At 56.7% G+C, this 22,790-nt stretch overlaps 2 protein-coding genes and 1 long non-coding RNA gene across 8 annotated transcripts; all 3 read left to right on the forward strand.

The window, feature by feature from the left end:
• Positions 1-1,267: 1,267 nt before the first annotated feature.
• LOC128574124 (uncharacterized) lies at positions 1,268-4,988 on the forward strand. 3 transcript variants are annotated; one of them, XR_008376634.1, is made up of 4 exons: positions 1,268-1,380; positions 1,509-1,548; positions 2,352-2,415; positions 2,905-4,988. It is a non-coding gene; the product is annotated as an uncharacterized LOC128574124 (long non-coding RNA). The 3 variants fall into 3 exon arrangements; XR_008376633.1 differs by having other exon boundaries at positions 2,352-4,988; XR_008376635.1 differs by lacking the exon at positions 2,352-2,415.
• An 899-nt stretch (positions 4,989-5,887) lies between these two features.
• MRGBP (MRG domain binding protein) lies at positions 5,888-11,917 on the forward strand. 3 transcript variants are annotated; one of them, XM_053574279.1, is made up of 6 exons: positions 5,896-6,100; positions 6,966-7,087; positions 8,789-8,870; positions 9,080-9,154; positions 10,221-10,317; positions 10,628-11,917. In XM_053574279.1, the coding sequence occupies exons 1-6, from the start codon at positions 5,953-5,955 to the stop codon at positions 10,680-10,682; spliced, it is 579 nt and encodes a 192-aa protein (XP_053430254.1). In that variant the 5' UTR covers positions 5,896-5,952; the 3' UTR covers positions 10,683-11,917. The 3 variants fall into 3 exon arrangements, with proteins under 3 accessions (XP_053430253.1, XP_053430254.1, XP_053430255.1); XM_053574278.1 differs by lacking the exon at positions 10,628-11,917 and having other exon boundaries at positions 5,888-6,100; positions 9,576-10,621; XM_053574280.1 differs by lacking the exon at positions 10,628-11,917 and having other exon boundaries at positions 10,221-10,621.
• Positions 11,918-13,733: 1,816 nt separating this feature from the next.
• On the forward strand, positions 13,734-21,604 carry OGFR (opioid growth factor receptor). 2 transcript variants are annotated; one of them, XM_053574275.1, is made up of 7 exons: positions 13,734-14,541; positions 16,738-16,801; positions 17,401-17,479; positions 18,329-18,407; positions 19,148-19,214; positions 19,708-19,856; positions 20,271-21,604. In XM_053574275.1, exons 1-7 carry the CDS (start codon positions 13,808-13,810, stop codon positions 21,292-21,294), a joined length of 2,196 nt encoding a protein of 731 aa, XP_053430250.1. In that variant the 5' UTR covers positions 13,734-13,807; the 3' UTR covers positions 21,295-21,604. The 2 variants fall into 2 exon arrangements, with proteins under 2 accessions (XP_053430250.1, XP_053430252.1); XM_053574277.1 differs by having other exon boundaries at positions 14,324-14,541; positions 16,733-16,801.
• The last annotated feature ends 1,186 nt before the right edge of the window (positions 21,605-22,790 follow it).

Below are 22,790 nucleotides of genomic sequence, written 5' to 3' on the forward strand. Positions count from 1 at the left end.
CAAATTGGGGTATGGGGGAAACACCCTGCTTGCTTCCTGCCATAAGTTTCAGAAACAGGAGACATCCCTACAGGCCTAAGGAGCCTCTGCACCCAGCAGCTTTCACTCAGTGGTTTCCCTCATAGCCCAACTCCTAATTTTTCTCAGACCGCAGTCTTCTTTGGTGAGAAGGGAAGTAGTTAGATGGGAACCTTGATCACATTAATGTTCCCTAAACAGGAAGAAGAGGGGTAGGGATATGAGGTGTGTTAATTAGAGGGAAGTGTCTCCCACTGGCTGCATTTGAAAAACACCGAAGACCCCCAGCCTTGAGCAGGGTGTCAGGTAGGAGACCCTACCCCAGCTGACAGCTATGCAGGCCCCAGAGTCTCACCTGTGAGGCCCCTCTGCCCAGCGAAGAGGACAGCTATGCTGTCCTTGATGCTCAGATGTCTGGGTGAGGCCCAGAGGGACAGCCCAGGGTGGAGCAGGTAGAGGCAAGTGGACAGGACCCACACCTGGCCTCCTGACTGCAAAGGCTGAGCTCTTCCTAAGGTGTCTGAGGTCTCAGGCATGAGTAGCAGAGGGGAGCAGTCCCACCAGGTGATGCCAGCTAAAGTGGTAGAATTCCACTCTTGTCCCACAGACTCAGTCAGAGGGGAGGAGGGGAGGACAGTGTGACCAAGGAAGTGTGGACACACAGCAGTGTATTTGAACAAAGGCTTCTCAACATTCCTTCCACTGGCTCAGCTCTCATGACCAAGAACCAGGAGTCCCCTTGAGGGCAAGGTACAGGCATGTCTGGTTAGCAGTAGTTACCATACCACCTTCCAGAGAGAATATCAGCTTCCCAGGCAAAAAACTCCATGTGGTTAGAGCCCAGAGCTGGTTGAAGAATGATTCACACTAGCCAAACTTACACAGGACTGATGTACAAACTGGAAGGCTAGTATGTTCATTGACCCAGGACCTGAGTATTTCTCACCTGGGTTCCAAGGACTAAAAATACTTAGGAGGCCATGTCCATTTTTTGAAGGAGATTTGGGCAACATGGGTCAGAGAAGGAGGATCATTCACTCCATCTCAATGAATGAGGAGGTAAGTTGATCAGTTGGTTAGCCAGTCCAGAAACAAATGGTCAATGTCCACCTGCTGTTTGCTGGAGGCCCCGCCTTGTGGGGGACAGTAGTACAACACCATACCTAGCCCCCGCCCCCTGAAGCTGACTGACGGCCTGGCAGAGAAAGCAAACATTGAGCAAATTGTAATAAGGGCATGCACGTGTCCTCCACAAAATACTTGCTGCCTGAGAAATACAGGAGTGTGACTATGGGCCTAAATGACCCAGGGCAGTGACCTTGCAGCTGAGAGCTAAAGGCTGGGTAGGAGAGACAAGTAAAGGTAAGAACCAGGGGTGGGAGGAGAAATAGGCATTTGCCTGAGGGGGCTGGGAAGGAGTTTTCAAGGGGAGTCCAGGTGAGAGTCCACAGGGTGTTGGCCTGAGGACAGCTTCTGGGGATTGGTTCCAGGCTCTGTCCTTCATAAGGAACCTTGGGCAGCTTCCTTAAGGTAAGATTCCTTACCCTGCACCTCTCCTTCTCTCAAAATAGGCATGATAGTGGCACCAGTCTCAGCAGGGAGGGGAATGCAATGGGGTGAATGGTTATTTCATGACAAACGCCAGCAGGGTGCCTGACACACAGCATGCCTGCCCAGGTCCCCACTGTAGCAGGTGGCCCACCCTCACTGGGACAAGCCCAGCACATGTCAACATAGGCACAGACCAAGCTGGAGTTCAGGACCCCAAGTTTCCTCTCCTGGGGTTCTTGCCTTATTCTTTTTGCCCATCTTTTCTGAATAAGTAGGCAGCTCTTTCCAATAGCAAATAATGTATCATGCATTAGATTTTTCTCATTTAATTTATTTAAATAGGCAACGTCTTCTTGTGTTTCCAAAACCAGCTAGTAGGAAAGGGCCCAGAGAAATGGGCCCTTGACCAGAACACCTGCACAGTCCCAGCCCAGGGCACTACCTGTCTCTCACCCTCCACTACTGGCGGACAGATAGAAAATCGGGTCAATACTAGCTAGATAGGTTGATTTCTTGTCAAAGCACTGTTTATTCTTTATTTTCTTTTGAGTCTTTCTTTCTCCCAGGGCTGATGGCTCTGTGGCCTCTGCCTCACCACACACACACACACACACACTCTCCCACATTCCCCACCAGATATTTAACCTTCGCCTTTGAAGGATGCTGTTCCTCCCCTCATTCACCTCTGCCAGGGCCTTCTCACTCCACCTGCCCTTCTATAAGCCCCACAAAGTCCACCCACCCAATCCCTTCCCTGTGTAGCACCTCCCACTCTCCCACAGGGCTCAACATGCTACTTCCCTTGCTCTGTACCAGTTAAATCTGACCCTGAGTGCCCACTGCAAGGTAAAGTGGAAACATCTTTTTTATTGGGGGAAGCCCCCATTTATCCCCCATCACTCCTAGGGCCACCCAGAGCTCTGACGGTCTTCATGGCCCAGAACGTCCAGGGAGGTCCCTCTGGTTTTAACCAGCCCCTGCTAGCATCCACTTTCAAGGTCTCAGAGTGGGGACACTCCCTGATGGCTGGGCCACACCTGGATTGGGGCTTTATGAGCTGAGATGTGAATTGAAGGTCAGCCTCCTGCTGCACCTGTGGCTGTCTTGCCCCAGGGAAGCATCTCTCTCTTCCTCCTTTGCAGTAAAGCCTGGGGTCTCTCTCTCTGTGAGAGCCTGATCCCCCAGACCATGGGCCCCATGAGGAGAGAGAGCAGGTCCAGCTCTCCACCCCCACTCCAGGCATGCAGTAGACTCTGTCAGCAACAGCTGAGCACTGTCTGAGCCTGCGTCCTTCCTGGCCAGCCTCACACTCATTCCCCTTGCCTTTATGATCAGGGTGGAAGAAATGGCCCACACCAGAGGAATTTGTTCCCAGAAGCTCTCTGCTCATGGGCTAAAAGACATTTCCCTGCAGCCTAGAACCTCCCGATCTTCTCAGACCTACATACAAACTGCACCCTCACATATGATCTCTCTACCCAGGTGAATTTCATGTTTCAACCTTTCCACCAACTTATTTGGAAGCTATTGGCCCTGAATGATGCCCCTAGATGCCCAGTCGCCCAGGCAGGGTCATAGACACAATCAGGCGTGAGGCATTGCTGTGGCCTCATAAGGAAGATTAAGACACTGAAACCACAGTCCTGGGGGCCCCCTGGACACTCAGCCTCCTCATGGGTTCCAGATCCTGAATACTGCCAGTGTCTGGCTCCAGCTGTGCTGAGGTATGTGTAAAACAGGGAAGTCAGATGAGTCACTGGGCAGTAGGTAGAGTCCTGGTGTCCGACAGCAGCATCCAGCCCCATCCTGGCTCCTGGCATGGAGACTGCAGCAGGGGAGTTTGTTCCACAAGTACCTAGTAAAGCGATTATTGGGAGATTTCAGGTAAGAAAGAAATGGAGACAAGTAATCCAGCCTATCCATGTCGAGTCTGACTACCAGGTACCTGTTCCAGAACATGTGATGAAAGGAACCAGACGTCTCTGGACCACAGCAGCTGGTGGAGCAGGATCCAGGGGCAGCGGCCACATGGCAGATACGCAAGTAACATGAAGAGGATGGGCCCACACTCCAGGAGTCTCCAGAGCACTGGGCTCAGGGAACTCCCAGACACAGGAAAAGATGTTGATCACCACGAACGAGGCACATAGGGGGACCAAGGCAGAGAGGGGAAGGAGGGTCTCCAGACTGAAGAGTTTCAGCTGGCAGGGACCCCAAGGTGTCCAGGGAACGGTGAGGGGATGAGTATTGGTGAGGGCACCTACTGCACATAGACCCTGTGCTAAGTGCTTGTGGGTCATGGGTCACCTGGCTGAGACAGGTGCCACCTGTGCGTCAGAGAAAGGAGAGGAGCACAGGCTCAGCTGGAGTCCAGTGTCCAGCCACGTCATGGCTTCAGAGACAGCTGGTGGACCGGGGCTACATCTCCACCACGGTAAGGCCAGCAGCTGCTTTCACAGGTGGGGAAGCCAAGACCCAGGCCCAGGCCCAGTGGCCAGGTCTGAGTCCACGCTGCTGTGCCAGCAGGTGAGGCTGACCAGGACTGCATCAGCCAGGGCCTGTGCTCACCAGGGTCAGCTCTGACTGGTTCCTCGAAGTCCAATTCCGCGAAGAACTCACCCTTTCCCATACCTTAGGGGGAACAGGCTGTTGTCCACGCACGGAAGATGCACAGAATCCTAAAGAGGTTCAGAGCCTCGCCCAGGCCAAACTGCTAGGAGGCTACAGACCCAGGAAGGGAACCCAGAAGCCTGACCCCGACCCGGAGTCTACACTGTTCGGCTCCGGAGGATCCGGCAGGCCTGGGCTGCGAGCTCAGCGACCCGCGGGGCTGGTGGGAAGGGGCGGGGCGGGGCGGAGCCGGAGGCTTTGATTGGATGCCGCCTCGAGCTCGTCAGGAGACTGCAGTCTGGCCCCGCCCAGACTCCCCCACCAGCCCACCCAGGACCCGGCGGGCTGCGCTCAGATCCCGCCCGACGCCGTCCAGCCTCGCCCAGGCCCCCCAGGGAGGGGGCGGTAACGGCTGGTCTGGCCCCAAGCCCCTCAGCTTCTGGGGCGGCGTGAGCCCCTCGGTTAGGTGCCCACATCCGGGCGCCAGCCCAGGGGCCATTAAGGGGGTTAGAGCCCCAAGCCGGCAGGAACCGTCCGTTTCCTGCTTTTCTTTTGTTTTTTCTTAACATCTTTATTGAGATGTAATTTCCATATCAAAAAAATTCACCTATTTAAAGTGTACAGTTCATAGCGAGTTGCGCAGCTATGGCCACAATCTAATTTTAGAACATTTTCAACACCTCGAGGCACCTTTCAATCCAGTACCCAGTACCCACCAGCAGCCTCTTGCCGTTCCCACCTCTCCTCTGTCCCTGGCGACCACAGATCTGCTTTTTTCCCTACGGATTCGCCCACTGTGTACATTTCATATAAACTGATTTTTACATGACGTGTGTTTTTGTGTCCGGATTCTTTGATTGGCACACTGATTTCCACACTCCGCGCGCGCCGGCGCTTCACCTCTTAAGGCCAAACAACATTCCTCTGCGCAGACAGACCGCGCTTCATGTGCTAGTCGTCGGCTTATCATCAGATAGTTAGGCTGTTCCCAATTTTTGGCAATTATGAAAAGTACTGCTGTGGACACTGGGGTCCGTGGTTTATTGGTCTTGGCAGATGCCGACCAGCGGCGTCGCCAGGTCAAAGGGTAACCAATCGCTGGGTCATTTCAAGACCCATTTTGCGTGCTCATCGACAACGGCTATGGCTGCTGCGGTTTCTCTGCGTAGTCTCGCACCTGCCATCGACTGCAGCGCAGAGGGCGAGGCTCTTCCCTAGGACTGGGGATGTCGAGCACCTCGATGGCCACCTAGAAAGCTTCTTTGGAGGGACGTGTATCCACATCCTTTACCATAATTTTTTAATTGAATTGTTAGTATTTTTAGTATTGATTTGTAAGGATTATTTATATATTCCGGATACGAGTTCTTTATCAGATAAACGATTTGCTAATATTTTTCTCTATTCTGTGAGCTGTCTTTTCACTTTTGGATGGTGTCCTTTAACGCACAAAATATTTTTCTTTCGAAACAGTGTTCTTTTTCTTACTGGGCTGTTTAAAAAAAAACGTTTTAAGAACTTCCGCGTACTCTAGAGCGCCAGGCCGGGCAGAACAGAGTCGGCAGCGCGCTGGGCGACGGGGACTGAACTGCACAGACTGACCCGGCCGCCAGGGGGCGGGACGGGGTCAACTGCGCCTGCGTCGAAGAGGAAGCGTGCGCCCGAGCGCGAGCGCGAGCATGGTGAAGCGCGCGCCTGCTCTGACTGCGCCTGCGCGGAGCCCGTGGCCGCGCCTGCTCCCGCCGGGGGCTCGTCGCTTGCCGGGCCGTGGCCATGGGGGAGGCCGAGGTGGGCGGCGGGGGTGCGGCGGGCGACAAGGGCCCAGGGGAGGCGGCCACCAGCCCGGCGGAGGAGACGGTGGTGTGGAGCCCCGAGGTGGAGGTGTGCCTCTTCCACGCCATGCTCGGCCACAAGCCCGTCGGTGAGCGGCCAGGCAGCGGACGCGCGTGGGGGCGGGGCGGGCCGCGGGTAACCGTCGGGGCGGGGGGAAGGGCGGGGCCTGCGCCGGCAACGCCCCGCACCTCGCGGCACCCAGGGCAGACCCGCGCCCTCCGCGACACTCTGCCCCCCCCCCACCGCACCCCGGGCAGACCCTACCCCCTGTGACACTCCAGCTCCCCCTCCCCCAGCACTTCAGGAAGACCCCTAACCCCTGTGACACCCTGCCCATCTCACATTACACCTCGGGCAGCCCCCTACCCGCTGTGACACCTTGGTCCCCCACCCCAAGCAGACAGACCCCTACTCCCTGTAACACCCTGCCCCACCCCCACCCTGGGTCGACCCTTACCTCTTGTGACACCCTGCCCCATCCCACACCCACCACAGAACCCAGCCACCTGCGACACACCCCCACTGCACCCAGGATGACCCCCACTCCTCATGACACCCCACCCCTGCTCCCTGTGACGCCTACACCCAGGGTAGACCTCTGCAACACTCAGCCCTACCCCATACTCCAAGGTGGCCCCTGCCTGTCTCCCTGCAAGACCCCATTCCCTCACCACACATACACCTCCATGGACCCTTTCCCCTGTGACACCACTGTGACATTCTTGCCTCCCCCATAACAACCCCCACCTTAATTCCTCCCACACATATGCTACCCCCCACTCCCTGCTACTCCATTGTACACTCCGCCCCTCCTTCCCTCCAGTCCACACTCTGTCCCCTCTCCCTCCACTCTGGCAGACCCCTCCCCCAACCTCTCACCAGGGCAGACCACTGTTCATTCCTGCCCTCCTTTCCTTCCCTCCTTACCTACTGTCCCGGATCTCTTCCCACAGGGGTGAACCGACACTTCCACATGATTTGTATCCGGGACAAGTTCAGCCAGAACATTGGGCGGCAGGTCCCATCCAAGGTCATCTGGGACCATCTAAGCACCATGTATGACATGCAGGCACTGGTGAGCTGGATCCCCCTCCTTCCGCCCTGGTGTTGGGGGCCATTGGAGAGATAGCCACACCCCTACTTTCTGAGGGTCAGCCTCAGCTGGCAGCAGAGTGCCCCCCCCAAGCCTTCTGGGGGTCTGCTGGGCAGAGTCAGATGGCACCGGCAGATGATGTCCAAGGAGGACAAGTCACTTAGCAAAAGGCTCCAAAGAGTGTTATGAAAAACATAGGCCTGGTCCTAATAGCTGCTTGCCTTTTCAGAGAACCTATTTCAGAATGGGTGGTCAGCAAGAGCCTCTGCAGGGGTCCTCAAACTGCGGCCCGTAGGCCACATGAGGCGATGTGATTGTATTTGTTCCCATTTTGTTTTTTTACTTCAAAATAAGATATGTGCAGTGTGCATAGGAATTTGTTTATAGTTGTTTTTTTTTTTTAACTATAGTCCGGCCCTCCAACGGTCTGAGGGACAGTGAATTGGCCCCCTGTTTAAAAGGTTTGAGGATACCTGCTCTAGGGAATAGCTGGGGAGTGGAGACCCCAGGCAGGGGCATGCCCCAGAAAGACAGGTGGTGGGAGGGGGAGTGCAGAGACCAGGCCCTTAGGCCACTGTTAGTCTTCTGGGAGGTCTCAGAAGTGCTTTAGGTAGAGGGTGAGTCACTTTAAGGCTTCTTGGGAACCCAAAAGTGGAGGCCAACCCTTAGGGAGCTCAGAACAGGTGATTTCTGATGGGCAAGCAAGTTAACTAGGTAAACAGGTCACTGAAGAGACAGGTGTCAGAGCCCTATGGCCACAAGAGGTGGTGGGTTCAGGAGCTCAAAAGTGAGGCACCTGGAAAGTGGGTGGGCTGAGGACCTATGCAGGGGGATAGAGGGTCTTCTATGCCTCTCCTCTGGACTCAAGGCCATACCTGTCCTGGCAAGACCTGCATGCAGGCCAATGAGGCAGAGAATGCTTGCCTTTGGCCTGGGCAAGTGCTTTGGGTCTCTTTGCCCAACTGTAGGTATGGGCTGCTGGGCAAACTGCAGGTGTATGTAAGGGCACAGGAAACCTGGCTGGCCATGGATATGCCCTGGAATGAGCCACTGCTGCTGCCCAAGTTGAGGATATTCTGAGCCCCATGTAGAGTTTGTGCCAGGTGGCTAGCCCCTGGTGACCGAGATGCACCCACTGCCAAACTCTGTGAGATCCTCCCTGGAGCAGCCTCGCTTACCCTTGTGTGTGGAGACCAGTCCCTGGTTACCCCCCGTCAGGGGCAGAGGAACTCCTTGGGGTCAACAACAGCTTGCTTCATCATGTTATGAGGTCCCCATCGGAGGTGAGGGCCTGGTCCCCAGACAGTCCCCACATGGGGATGCAGAGTGATCGGTGAATCCCGTGCCTGTCTTTGGAGCAGGCAGACCTCTCTGAGGCTGAGACACACTTTGGGGGCACAGGGTCTGGCGCAGAGTGTGGTGGCCTGTGTGATACTCAGGGAGCTGGCAGCCCCAGCTCTTCTTCTCCTCTTGACTCCTGTGGCTGCCTCAGCCAGTCTCCACCGAGGTTGACTGCAAGCAGAAGGGATGGTCTTCAGCCCATGCCCATGCACCCCGGCCGCTAGCACAGTTTTTGCCTATGGTAGCTGCTCTGAGGGGCCTCTTACATGTCTTCACTGACTTGCTGAAACCTCATTTTCTTATTTGTTTCTTTAAAAAACAAAACACTCTACTGGACACCAGCATGAGTCTGAGATTCTTCCATTCCCGAATCCAGAGAGGAACTTCGTCCTTCCAGAAGAGATCATCCAGGAGGTCCGAGAAGGTGAGGCTCGGGGAAGCGGATGGGGATGGGACATTAGAAAGGGCTGGACCTGGGTAAAGGGCAGGGAGGTCAGAGCGAAGGTCACACACAGTTCCCACCTTCCCCCACATGGTCTTGGAAGCCTCTGGAAGGACTTTGTTGAGCAGCAGATGCTGGGGCCTGTGTGGGCAGCAGACATCAGCTCTCAGTAACCTTCAGCTTTTCCACAGGAAAAGTGATTATAGAAGAAGAAATGAAAGAGGAGATGAAGGAAGATGTGGACCCCCACAGCGGGGCTGACGATGGTGAGTGTGGTGCCCGCTCTCTCTCCTGCCCTGTGGGGCCCAGCGCCCTGCAGCCTCTGCACAGGCTGCAGTTGAGTGGACAGAAAGTCTGCATTGCGCAGGGTCCAGTTGCAGGTCATCTCAGTGCAGGATAAACGGTGACCATGTTCCCTGTCTAGCAAGAGAGAGTGTGGCGCCAAGGGACAGCTCTGGGTTGTAGGGCAGGGTCTCCTCTGTAGCGCCATGGCCAACCATGTGACATGTGGGGCTCCTGCAGTAGGGAAGTCCTTAGGACGGGCCCATGGGTACGGACTCCCAGTATACCAGGAGGCCTTCTGGATTCAGAGGGCCACATGGGAATATATAGATTTTTTTAACTGAACAGGAAGACAAAATAAGATTCTGGCTATTCTCTTTCCAGCCAAATTATTTTGTTTCTCAGTTTTTTTATCTTCAGGGAGCTTGGGGAAAGCAGCAGAAAAATCTAGCAAAGACAAAGAGAAGAACTCCTCAGACTCAGGGTGCAAAGAAGGTGCAGACAAGCGGAAGCGCAGCCGGGTCACCGACAAAGTCCTGACTGCAAACAGCAACCCCTCCAGCCCCAGCGCCGCAAAGCGCCGCCGGACATAGACATCTCGGCCCCATGCGGTCCCTGAGGGGCAGTTGGCAGGGCCTGAGCGCCACCCCTTAGTCTGCAGGGACATCGCCTGGTGCTGTGCACCCACACTGCCTGCCCCGGCTGTCTAGCAGGGGAGCTTGGGGAGGCTTGCTGTGTCCAGTCAGACCATCCGGGATCCTGGGATCCTGGCAGACCCAAAAGACCAGGCTTGCCCCAGGTCAGCTGTGGAGGCTCCTGCGTCTGCATTCTGTCCTCTCGGGAACACCTGTGGCTTCCCTGTGACCTGGGATAGCTCCACGTGTGCAGCAGTGTCGGGAACAGGCTGCGGAACAGGTGGGGCCCAGAGGAGCCCTGAGATTAGCAAGCAATAAAAACACCGACCTCACTCCCTGTCCTCAGAGGAACCACTAGTCTTCCCCACAGGACTCCGTTCTTCCTGAGTCTTTGTCCTTCTCTGACTCTGCACAGACTATAACACCAGGAGGACGTGGCCTTCGTGCCCCCGCCATGCACGTGCCCACCTGGGAAGCTACGAACCAGACACTTTGCCTCATTCACTTGTACTGTAAGGATGTATATAATTTGGTTGGTATCTCATTATTTAATTTTTAAGAAGCCTATTTTACTAGTGTTTTATATGAAAACAATACTGGAGAAGTTGAGCCCATGTCATATTTTCCTGAGATGTTTTGTTTTAGGGTAATGACTGAGGTACTTTTTGCTCAGTTTTTATATGCCAGATACAGAGACTTTGTAGCGGTTATTTTTGTATTACCTAGTGACAGCAGACAGGCCAGATGGGTGGGGGGAGGGAAGATGCCCCCTCGGGCTGGCAAGGGTGCCCAGTGCTGACTGAGATACGCTTTTGTTTGCAGAACATTAAAGCACAAAATATCAACCTGGACTTGTGTGATGTTGATACCAAAGTAAGTTTCCTCCAGTAGGAAGTTTTATTTTCCCAAGATTTATACCTAAAGCATACACTTAGATATATTGACATTCATTTGATACGATGTATAAATGTAAATAAAATAGTAACAGATTCAGAGTGTTATTTTGTTGACTATGACAAGGACTCAACTACACACTTGTCTGGAGAGCAGAGCAGGGAGGGGCCGCAGCCCCTGGGCACATCCTGAGAAGGTCTCTTCTGCCGGATGAGGCTGCCTGGCTGAGCCTGTCCTTGGCTAAGTGAAGCCAGCCAGCCTTCATGCCCTGTGTGTCTTCATCCTGACACTCCACAGGGGACTGAATTCCTTTCCAACCAGTGTAGCTTCCCCCACCACCTGGAGAAGTGTCTGGTGATTGGTGGAGTCCCCTCATAGTGCTGTGATCACAGGGCACAGGCAGAGACACAGCAAAGCCAGGACCTCCAAACGATGAGAGTGCCCATTGTGGGATCCGAGGCTGGTTTGGACCAGACCCGTCCAAGGCAGGACAGTTCTGTGGCCTTGAACATATCACTTTCATCTGGCTTCCCCAGAACAGGAAAAATGTCTTGTGCCTGCCCAAGAAGCAGCTGGTCTCCTGGCCTGCCCAGCCCACTGTGCACTCCAAGGTTATACCAGCTGCTTGGGGGGTACCCTGTGTGCCACCTATCTGCAGAGCATTCTGCCACACAGAAGAGGAACCTGGATGGCCCCAAAGGCATTAAGCCCAGCCTGAGCCCACCCCATAGGCCTCCAGTCTGCAATTTAAGCCTTTGGAGATGCTGCTATCCAAACACGGTAGTCACCAACCACACTCACCCCAAATACTTAGCCCTGCAGTGAGCACTGCATGTGTCTGCAGGAAGCAGCAAATATCAGCCTTGGGGCAGGGTCTGAGGGGACATGCCCCTCTCCTTGTCCTAGTGTTCTGAGCGGTATGTTCTCTCCAGTGAGGTCAGCCCTCAGGGCTTTGTGCCAGTGCCTGCCCTGGGGCTGTAACCTGTAGGGAAGCCTGGCTCTTAAAAGAGTGCTGAACTAGCATGTGAACTCAGGAGCAAATACCACCAGGAGGGGCCTGCTAACCCTCATCTGAAATCACACTTTCAGTGACCTTAGAATGTGCTGGAAAAGCCTAGTTACCAATTCTGCCTCATTTCAATTATTTTAACATTTTGCTGCACTTTCAGGAGAAATAGGGGTGCCCAGGGCAATCCCAGCAAGCAGATGAGTGTCCCCAACCCCAGGCTTCCCACCCTGCCCACTCACACACACACCCCGCCCCCATGAGAGGCAGTGTTCCCAGGTTCCTCAAACCCTCTACCTATAGAGCCACCCTGCCCTATAGGTAGCCTGGTGTGCACTCTTCCAGCATGTGGGGTGGCCAGGCCAAGTTCACAAGCATTGGCAGTGTGGCCTTGAGTCCTGGTGAAACATTTGTGCTTACCCTCCCCCAGCCTTGGTGTGCAGGTTATAATTCAGGGCCACACACACAGACAGGCCAACTAAATCTGTATGGAAAGAAAATGGAGCTGGGAATGGGGGTTCATGCTGCAGCCAGCATAGGACAGAGAGAAGCCACCACAGGTGCTAAGACTAGAACCTCGGCAGAGTTCTGTGTACCTACCACTGGGAGCTCAAGAGTACCTTCCCTGCAACAGACGACATTTTCTCCACAGCTGGCATTTGCAGTGGGAACTCAGTAAGGGCCACTCAGGCAAGTGTGGTGTTGACCTTCCCCCAGGCTCCCAGGTGAGGGGGAGGGCTCTGCCACTCCCCAAAGAGCAATGAAACACTAAGTGGGGAGGCCTTGCAGTGGGAGCAGGATAGGGCTCACTGGGGCCAGAATAACAGGGCTGCCACTGGTTTTGCCAAAAGAAAAAAGTCATTTCTAACCTGAGTCCCTCAGCAACACAAGCTCCTGCTGGTCACCTGTGCCATGGGCAAGTGGCACCTCTGGGCACATCACCTGCTTATGTGCAGAGCTCACTTCCTTGCCTGTGACCTGAGTGATGTGTGTGAGAGAGCCCCCACAGCCCCAGTGGCAAATCAGCCTGGAGTGCTGAGCCACAGGGCATCACTGGGCCGCAGAAGCGCTAGGGAGGTTATGCACCACTGCTGGAGCCTGAGGGAAGCTCTGTCTGCAGCAGGGTCTGTGCTCCCCAAATTACACAGGACATCTCCCATTGAGATGAGCCTTGTGTACAAAAAGCTGTGTACAAAAGCACCTAAAGGGACAATGTGATCTGGCTCTATTTACTAGGGAAGTTGGGCCCTCCCAGCTGTAATGGCCTAACAGGGTGAGGCCACTCTCTCACATCCTTCCTGAGGAAGCCTGACCAGGCCATTGTGGTCAGCCAATTTGCAAACATGTCCAGAGTTCCAGAACTTCAGGGAGTCACCATCATCCTTTCAGAAAGTAAGACAGTGTGTACATGGGTTCCAGCCAGGTGGGTTGTACCTGCTGAGTTAAATAAAGGTTGACAGGTAAGTGAAGATTAAGGACCAGTACCCAGGAAGTGCTCGAGCCATGCACATAGTGAAGGTTGGGAAGTGTTACTCAGATCACAGCTGTAACCAGCCCCTTGCACAGGGAGCCAGAGGCCTGTCCACTGCCTTGCAGGGTAAAGAGAAGTCAGGGCCCCCAAAGCAATTGCCCCAGAAGCTATCTATCCTCATGGCCAAATCTAAAATTCAGACTTAGATTTTACCTGTCTTGAAACAAAGTGTGTGTTACAGAAGAAGAGTTACACCTGGGTGATCACTCCCAGTTTTCACTCTAAGAGGTGAATCCCAGCTTTGCTGGAGATCAGGTACCCACCTGCAGATGGCAGAAACAAAGATGAAGCAAGGGACCCACGGTCCAGTCACTGGGACTCTTTGTAGCTGGAAGTGGTGTTGAGTTGTCCAAAACCTGACAATGTGTATACAGAAGGCAGCCAGCTCCAGCCCCCAGAGAGGTCCCCGAGGACCCCAATAAATGCTGCCTCCTGGTGTTCAAGCCTTGAGTGGCCCTCTTCTAACTGATGGAGTAGGGCAGAAGAGGGAAGCCACGCCATGACCATGTAGCACACAGAGCGACAGCCCTCCTGGCCTGGAAAAAGCCCGGTGCCAAGTTGTGCCAGGCCTATGGAGGAAGCCACCAGCAAGTGGGTGGTGGGAGCCTCGGGAGCCGAGAGTGGCCCCCAGCCTGCAGCGGGCAGGCGAGGACTCCCGAGCACCGGCAGAGAAGCCCTCATGACACCCGGAGGGCACCCCACCATGGGATGTGGGTGGGGGGCGGCTTCTCTGAGGCGTTCTCTAGGCACAGCATCCGCCAGGAAGACCCTCAGAGGCACCCTGGGGGCATCCTCTGTAGAGACATTCATTCTGGGCGTGGGGAGGCATCGTTTGGGAACGTCTTCTGGAAGGGGCACCCTCCAGCAGGGTGAAACCTCCAGGGGGCTTGGACACTGGAGGGGTAGGTGTCCTGGGAGGGGCTGGGCGACACGCTCCCGAGGTCATCCTCAGGGTGGGCATCACGAGCGTGCGGCACGCTCGGCTGCGCATCCTCCGGGGCACGTCCTCCCAGGCGGCTCTCTCCGGGCGGGCGGGGCCTGGAGCCGCGCCCCGCCCCGCCCCCGTCCGCGCGCCCCGCTCGCCCCGCCCCCACGCTTCCTCCGCTTTCGCTTTCGCTTCCGCCAGGAGCCCGGTCCCTCCGGCACCGGAGCATGGACGACCCCGACTGCGATTCCACTTGGGAGGACGAGGACGAGGACGGTGACGGGGTTAGCGACGGCGACGACGAAGCCTCCTGCGCGGGGGACGCGGAGGACGAGGACAAGGACGAGGGCGCGGGGCAGACGCGGCCGGGCGCGCTCCAGGTGCGGGCACCGGGCGGGCCCTGCGTGGGAAGCCTCCTGCTGCGGGGCGGCCTGCAGCCCGAGGGCCCCTCCTGCGCCGCGCACGGGACCTCGCGGGGAAATGCGCTGGCCGGCTGGGCCGCGCGTGGGTGGGAGACGTCACAGTGGCGTCGCCGGGACGGTGTCCGTGCGGGGGTGACGTCAAAGCCGAGTCCCCGGGACCGTATCCGCGCTTGGGTGACATTTTCTCGCGGGATGCCTGGGCATACCCTGACCTCCTACTGGGTCACACCCCACCTCCAGTCCCCGTGGCTGCGGTCTAGTTACATCCCAGCCTCCCACCTCTGGTCATCACTGCTCGGGCCTGCGGCCTTAGCGAGCGTTCTGCTGTGCTCCTGCCCGGCACACGGCCTCTCAGGCCCGCCAGCCCCCGTAGTCAGCCCCACCCTGGGGGGTGCAGGACCCACCCAGACATCCTGGGCACGGTCCTGGGGCTTCCTTTAGGTTCCTGCCCACCGCAGTCCGCTGCCGGTTACTTTTGTTACCAACAGGTACTCCTCATGGCCATGGGTTACTTTTGTTGCCAGTGGTGATTTGCCAGCTCTGTGGCAGCTGTGGAGGCCGGGAAAGGGTCTAGAACTCAGGCTGTGGTCTCCAGGAATGCTGGTTTTGGGTGTAGGCCTCAGTGTGGGGAGTGGTCAGTGAGAATGACCTGAGGGAAGGGGGCCTGCTGGAAGTCCAGTGCTGTCCTCTCCTCAGCATTTCTGCAGTTCTGGGTCACCAAGTGCACACAGGGAGGCAGGAGGGGTGGAGGTTGGGCTCAGGAGCCAGGGATCTGGCTCTGCCCCCAGCACCATGAGCCCCTCAGGTGGGCTCTGACAGAAATGACTGTCCCTGTTCAAGCCATATGCCTGAGCAGTGTTCAGGTACCTCGCCCAACCTGTGAGGTGCCTGCGGACTCTGACCTCTTCCCTTCTGCCTGCTGCCACAACTTCTCTTCCCAAGACTCCTACTTCCCCTGCAGACCCCTCAGCCCTCCAGCTGTGGCTGGACTCTGGCAAGGTTGTTTGACTTCGTCCTGGGCCTGAGGTGTGTGTGCAGCCAGCACCCATCCAGAGCTCTTGCTCTTGCTTTAACTGACCCAGGCAGGCACCCACTGGCCTCAGGGAAAAGGGAAAGTAGAACTGGTAAAGGGCCAAGTTTCAGTTTCCATCCACTGGCCCTCAGCTGGGCAAGAGAACCTCACTTTCTGGCCCTGATTTAGAAATAGTTTAGAGCAGGGCGGTGCCTGTGGCTCAACAGGGTAGGGTGCCAGCCCCATATGCCAGAGGTGGCGGGTTCAAACCTAGCCCTGGCCAAAAACTGCAAAAAAAAAAAAAAAAAAAAAGAAGAAAGAAAGAAATAGTTTAGAGCAATGACTCCCAGCCCCAGCTGGAGCTTGGGGCAAAGCTGGGCACACTGTGCCTGACCTGGCGTCCTGGATCTTGGGACCCAGCCATCTCTGCGAACAAGCTGTCCCCACTCCAGCCATTGCTGCTGTGCCCCCCCATCCTGGTCTCAACCCTGCCCATGCTCCTCACCCTGTAACAAGGTGGGCTTCAGCATCTTCATCACTAGTTATTTCTGGTCCTTCCTTGGGCACTGGGGTGCCTGACGTGCAGAGATGGAGGCTGCTGAAGGAGTTAGGGGACACCAAAGAGCCCCTCTAGTCAGGGCTAGAGGCCAGGAGCTTAGAGGTCAGGGCCTCTGGCCAGTGAGAGGTGGGGGTGGGGGCAGGAAAGGCCGCTCCCTGTACCTTGGTCGTTCATTTATCAGACTGCATCAGAGGCATGTGGTTCCCTCCTGGGGCTGTAGGTGTTGAGGCTGCTGTCCCTGGTAACACACAACTGGAGGACAAGTCAGTTCATTGAGCAAGGGGAGGTGCTGTGGGAGAATTGGGGAGCTGGGGAGACATCATGGGCTGGAGCTTGGGGCAATGATGGAGTCAGGGCCACACTCTGAGACTGGGACAGGCTTGTAAAGGTGTCTGGGTGCCTTACTGGAGCCCAAGTCGGCCCACCAGGGACCCCCCCCCCAAAAAAAAGAGCCAGGGTGAGAGAATTAGAGGGAGAAACTGTGGAAAATCCCCACTCCTTAGGGTCAGCTGACAAGGGCAGGGGCTAGCAGAGAGGGGGCTCCCATGTGAGCCGCATTCTGTATCTTCTCTTCCCAGTCCAGGATGACAGGGTCACGAAACTGGCGAGCCCTGCAGGATATGCGCAGGTATCGGCACCACTACCCGGTATGTAACCTGGAGCCCCTCGCAACACCCCTGCACCTTGGCAGCCCCTCTTCTCAGATAGAACATTCCAAGCCCTCCTGGAAGCCTGCTAAGCTGGGGTTGGAGTTCTGGGCTAAGCCCTTGTGGGTTCAGATCCCTGCCCTTCCCCTGACCACAAAGTGATTGGGTATGTTGCCTTAGCTCTGTGAGTGTCTGCACCCTAGCCTTTAAAACATGGTAACAGCAACAGCCTCAAGAGGCAGGTGTATGGGTCTGTGACTGTCCCTGGCACACAGGCTACCCCAGCCAGTGCTAGCAGCTGTCCCACACCACCAGCCAATTGCAGTGACCTCCTCAGGGTGGTGGTTATCTTCAGCTCTCTGCACCCTGAATCTCAACCCCTGTGCTCCTTTTGGGGTACAGAGGGAGGGGGACCTCCCAGGCCTGGCCATCACTGGAGAAGTGGGGAAGGGTTAGGGTCAGGGGCAGCTGCAGAGTGAAGAGCCCCAGAGGCCTGGAGGTTTGCCGACGCCCCTGCCCAGAGCAGGCTAATCTGAGGGACCCTTGGAGGCAGCTTGCTGCTGTAGATTCCCTGATCATCCCTTCCTCTGGCTCTTCAGGATTTGGTGGAACGAGACTGCAACGGTGACATGCCAAATCTGAATTTCTACAAAAATGAGATCCGCTTCCTGCCAAACGGTATGTGGCTACTCAGCAGCCAGCAGTCCCAACTTCTGGTTGGGGATGTACCTGACAAGGGGGCCAGGGCCCTCAGGTAGCCCCACATAACCCCCTTGGGATGGCCAAAGGGACTCCAGGGCCCTAACCCTGGGTCTTAACCAGTGAAGTTTGGGTCAGGGGTCCACAGGGTCTGTAAAAAAACCAGAAAGTAAATCCTTGAGGCTTTTCAGGCCAGGTGTTTGTTAAAACTGTTTGAGTCTGCCGCTGTCTCACAAAGGCATGCTTTGTACATTTTTAAATTATTTTTAAGTTAAATTAGAATAATTTATTATGACGAGAAAATTACATGAAATTAAAATTTCAGTGTAAATATATTAAGTTCCATGTGGTACCTACCTATACCCACTGACTTACAGATTTGTGGTCATTTTCATACTTCCCCTGGTGGCACATCCTGAAATATTGCTTGGCCCTTTGCAGAAGCAGTGAGCACCTGCTCTCCACCTGTCATGGAGTTGGGTCTGGCTGGTGGCTTTGTTTCAGTTCTGAGACACTATGGCCGTTGCTTTACAGGAGGCAGTGAGGCCCCCCTTCTGTAGGATAGACCAGGGTCTGGGACCACTGGTCCTGCAGAGAGCCTCCCCCCAGTTTGCCATCAGTCAGCAATGTGGGACCAGTTTACAGACCCCAGCAGGGCCACAGGCCCAAGTGCCCAAAGTTGGCAGATCACACATCAGAGGAGGGTGAGCCGAGCCCTACCAGCCCTAAAAGGGGCTTGGGGAGCTGGGGAAGCTGTTGGAAGTTCTGTCCCCACCCAAGCACTATTAGGGTGGCTCCCACAGCTGACTTGTCCCCGTGGGCTCCCAGGCTGTTTCATTGAGGACATTCTTCAGAACTGGAGGGACAACTATGACCTTCTCGAGGATAACCACTCCTACATCCAGTGGTGAGTCAGATAGAGCAGGGGAGGGGCCGGGGAAAGGGCCCTCCTAGGCAGGAGCCCTCATCCACACTGCTTCCTGGTGTGTGCTGAGCACCCCATCCTTTCCAGAGGCCACTGTCCACACAATACAATGGGAATCCCTGGGCAGTGCGGGTGGCCATGAAAGGAGCCTGGGGCCTGCTCAGCCATAGCTTTGCATTTGGGAACAGCCTCTGGACTGGGAGCTGAAAGGACCTGGGGGACAGGAGGGGCTGCACACAGGTCCCTGCAATAGGAGAGACCAAGCAGGCTCCTGCACCATGCTTGGGTGACATTCTGGCACAGCTGCCTTGGAGACCCCTGCCTTGTGCACTGTGCTTTGAAGGCAGCCCTCTGGGCAGTGCCAGGGCAGCCTCTCCTGGTACGTGGTGTGTCATGGGTGATAATCCTTAGCATTAGTGACGTGAGAGAAAGAATGGAAGGGGCCTGCTCTGAGCTCAGTCTGCAAGTCAGCCTGGCTGTGGGCATGACTTTCCTCCTGTCCTGCTGAGCACTTACTTGCCTTGGGGCTCCATCATCCCTGTCCTCTGTCCTGGGCCCCCTTGTTTTGTCTAACTGAGGAACGGCTGGCCAGCCCCTCCTAGAGTTGAGCATGGAGCCCAGAGAGCCTGGGAGCTGCCCCAGACCACCCAGCAAGTGTGTACCCAGGAGCCAGGGGCCGCTGTCTGGTCACTCAGAGCCCTGTGCGGCCTCTCATCCCACAGGCTTTTTCCTCTGCGGGAACCAGGAGTAAACTGGCACGCCAAGCCCCTCACACTCAAGGAAGTTGAGGTGAGCTCCGTCTGGTCCTTGGTTGTGTCTTAGGGAAGTCACAGGGAGGCCCAGAGAAGCCACCCCATTCAGGAGGGACTGTGTCTGACAGCAAGAGGTTGGTGCCTCCATGTGACTGTCTCTCCTCAGAGTGGTCCTCGCCTCCCAAGGATCTAAGGAAATGGGACTTTCTGAAGCTGCTGTGTACAGCTAGGGGTCTGGGGCAGAGGCCCTGAGAGGCTCAGGGTGGCCAGACCTGCCTGTGCCACCCCTGGTTTTGGCTCAGGCAGGAGAGACGAGGGGGACTCAAAAGCTGGGGAGCACCTTGTGGTGCATGGAGCAGGCTCCCCAGGAGACCCACTTACATTTGGGCAGACCAGTTGCTCTGGGCTCTGGAAGCATCTTTTGCTTTTCCCTAAGAGTCTGAGTCCAGGCCTCAGGAGGAATTGGGCCCAGGGGAGAGTTGGTGGTTCATGCAATGTGGCCCCCTGAGTTCTCCAGGCCTGTTTTCCAGGCTTTCAAAAGCTCCCCAGAGGTCCAGGAGCGTCTGGTCAGGGCCTACGAACTCATGCTGGGCTTCTATGGCATCCGGCTCCAGAACCGAGACACAGGCACTGTGTGCCGGGCCCAGAACTACCAGCAGCGCTTTCAGAACCTAAACTGGTGAGGCTGTGGGCAGCTGAGGGGCAGGAGGGGCAGGCTGTGGGTAGCTGGGCACCTCCTCACCAGGGGACGAGTGGGGTCAGAACCTGGTGAGGAGTTGGGAGTTTGAAGAAGGCCAGTGGAAGAGGTGTGGGCTCCACAGAGGAGCAGGGCAGTGCCCGTCTGTGCATGGGGGTACAGTGGGCCCCTCTGGCCCTCCTCCAGCTGGCTTCTCCCGGCGAGCCCTGGGGGAAGGGACAACCACCCTTCTGGGTAATGCATCTGACCCCAGCCCACACACATCCAGGCTCCTTGGGCCATCTTCTCCAGTAGTCCCCTGGGCCCACTTGTTTTGTGGGTGGGAATGGGAACTCCTGGAGGGTAGGAGTGGAGCCTGTGGCCTGAGTGCCTGCGGCTGCTGGCCTGACCCCACAGGCACAGCCACAACAACCTGCGAATCACGCGCATGCTCAAGTCCCTGGGCGAGCTGGGCCTGGAGCACTACCAGGCGCCCCTGGCCCACTTCTTCCTGGAGGAGACACTGGTGCGGCAGGAGCTGCCGGGCGTGCGGCAGAGCACCCTGGACTACTTCGTGTTTGCTGTGCGCTGCCGTGAGCAGCGTCGCCAGCTGCTGCACTTTGCCTGGAAGCACTTCCGGCCCCGCTGCAAGTTCGTTTGGGGGCCCCATGACAAGCTGCAGAGATTCAAGCCCAGCTCTCCAACCTGTCCACTGGCAGGTCCCAGGCAGGCAGAGGGGCAGGATAGTCCACAGGACACCCTCCTTGAGGCTGGCACTGAGGGTCAGACCTGTGGACGGGGGAAGGAGGGAAGTGGAGACAGTGTGCCTGAGAGTCCCCAGCCACTGAGTGTGAAGCCCCAGGACGAGGGATCTCTGGAGGCCAGCCAGGAAGATGGGGCTGCAGGCTCTGGGGAAGATGGGCCAGAGTCCCCAAGCCCCAAAGAGTGCAAGAAGAGAAAGTTGGAGTTGAGCCGAAGGGAGCAGGCCCCTGGGGAGGCGGGTGTCGAGAGTGCCTCAGAGGTAGAGAAGATCGCTCTGAACCTGGAGGGGTGTGCCCTCAGCCAGGGCAGTCTTGAGCCAGGGACCCAGGATGGGGGCAGCCGGGATCCAGGGGAGGCCCACCAGCCCTGCCCCCAGCCCCCAGGGGCCAGGGCAGCCGACAAGGTGAGGAAGCGGAGGAAGGTAGACAAAGGTGCCAGGGGCAGTGCTGTGGAGGTCAGCAGGGAGACCGAGGCGCTGGCTCCATCAGGGTGCTACGAGGCTGGAGAGGTCGAAAACGGGGTCGAGGAGGATGCTGAAGGCCAAACATGGTCTGAGCAGGCTGCCCCTGGGAGCCCGTCACAGGGCCCAGACCCCACGGCAGGACCTGCTGCCCAAGAGAGGGCTGAGGTGCAGGAGGTATCCGAGGTGGGGCCCTCCACCAGCCCTGGAAAGCCTTAAGGGACAGGGCGCCAGCTGGCGTCTGGTCTGCTGCCAGAGTCTGGGCCTGGGGCACCCAAACCTGGCTCTCCTTGGTGCCCAGCAATGCTGGCTTCTCCCTGGTGGCCACTGTAGTGGCCTCCAGCAGGAGTGAGGCCCCGCCTCAGGGAAGGCCCAGGCCACCAGAAGCCTCTTTCTCACTGCACCTCCCACCCCTTGTCCTTTGCCCCATCTTTATATATTGACCCTCAGGGTCTTGGGGTGGCAGGGGCTCATTTTCTTAGTCTGGTGCCAACTAAGGCTTTGTCTGAATAAACTCATTTGACTTTGAGTCTCTGATGTGAACCAAGGCCATGTTTGGTGGCTGGGATGGAGTGGTATGGTTTCTTCCCCATGGTAACAGAGGAGTGCCTGGGGGGCCGGAGCAGTGGTCCAGGCCCCTGGGCCCACCCAGCCTGACTGCCCAGCCTCTCAGGCACAGGCAAGCTATCCCCTAGGCAAGCACATGTGTTCTGAGCACGAGGCCTCCCAGAGCCTCTGATAGCTGGATAGTTGGTCCCCAGGCTACCTTTGTTTCCTGTCCAGGGTGTGTGGGGGGAGACACACCCACAGCCCCACATAGGTTTGGGTAAGCTGTGGATCTAAACCAGGCCTTGCCAACTGCCCTGATTTGGGGCTGTGTGGCCTCAGAGGCAGACCCGGCCAGCATCCCTCTGGCCTGGTGTGGCTCTGCACCCCCACCCAACCCCCAATGGCAGCCCCTCCCTGCCTAATTCACCAGCCTTTCTCCACATGTGGGGAGGAGTTTCTGTGGAACCTTTGAAAGGAGGGTACCTGACTTAAGGTTCCTCCAGGGGGACACACTTGCCTTTGAACAAAGGTGTGAAGGAAGCTGGATGCAGACCTTGGGCTCTCTGGAGGGGCTGATCTCCCAGAGCTAAAGCAGTGTCTCTGGGTACTGCATCTGTGGTTTGCTCCTGCCTTGATTTCCACGGGGGTTGGGGGGCACCTTCTGCAGCTGGCTTATCTCTCCTGCTCCCAGCCCTGGCACCTCAACTTCGGTTTTGGCTGAGACAGGGTTTCTGCCCTGAAGGGAAACTGAGGCACTGAGCCAGAAGTAGGGCTTCAGATGCAGTCACTCAGAGTCCCCCACCCAGACTGCAGCTCAAGTGCAACGGAGACTTGCGCTGAAGGGAGACAACCCTGCTGGAGCAGCCCTGGGGGACAGGCGTGCACTTGGCCCCTAAACTTCAGGGACTGATCCTCAAACTGCTGGGCAGTGCTTTGGTTCTGCCATCCCTAGGGATGGAGCCCGGTGGAGGAGCACCCTGCGCTCCTATCCTTGCAGCTGAGAGCCTGACAGAGCTTGTCCCTCCAGCTAGTGAGGGTGGGGCTCTCCTTCCAGGCACCCCACCTGTGGACTGCCATCTCAAAGGCCCTAAGTTTCCACCCACAGAATGAAGCTCCTACCAGCACTCTCTAAATCCTCTTCTTGGGGAAGTCTGCCCATTCGATGA

Source organism: Nycticebus coucang, chromosome 21 (assembly GCF_027406575.1).
Source record: "Nycticebus coucang isolate mNycCou1 chromosome 21, mNycCou1.pri, whole genome shotgun sequence".
NCBI lineage: Eukaryota > Metazoa > Chordata > Mammalia > Primates > Lorisidae > Nycticebus > Nycticebus coucang.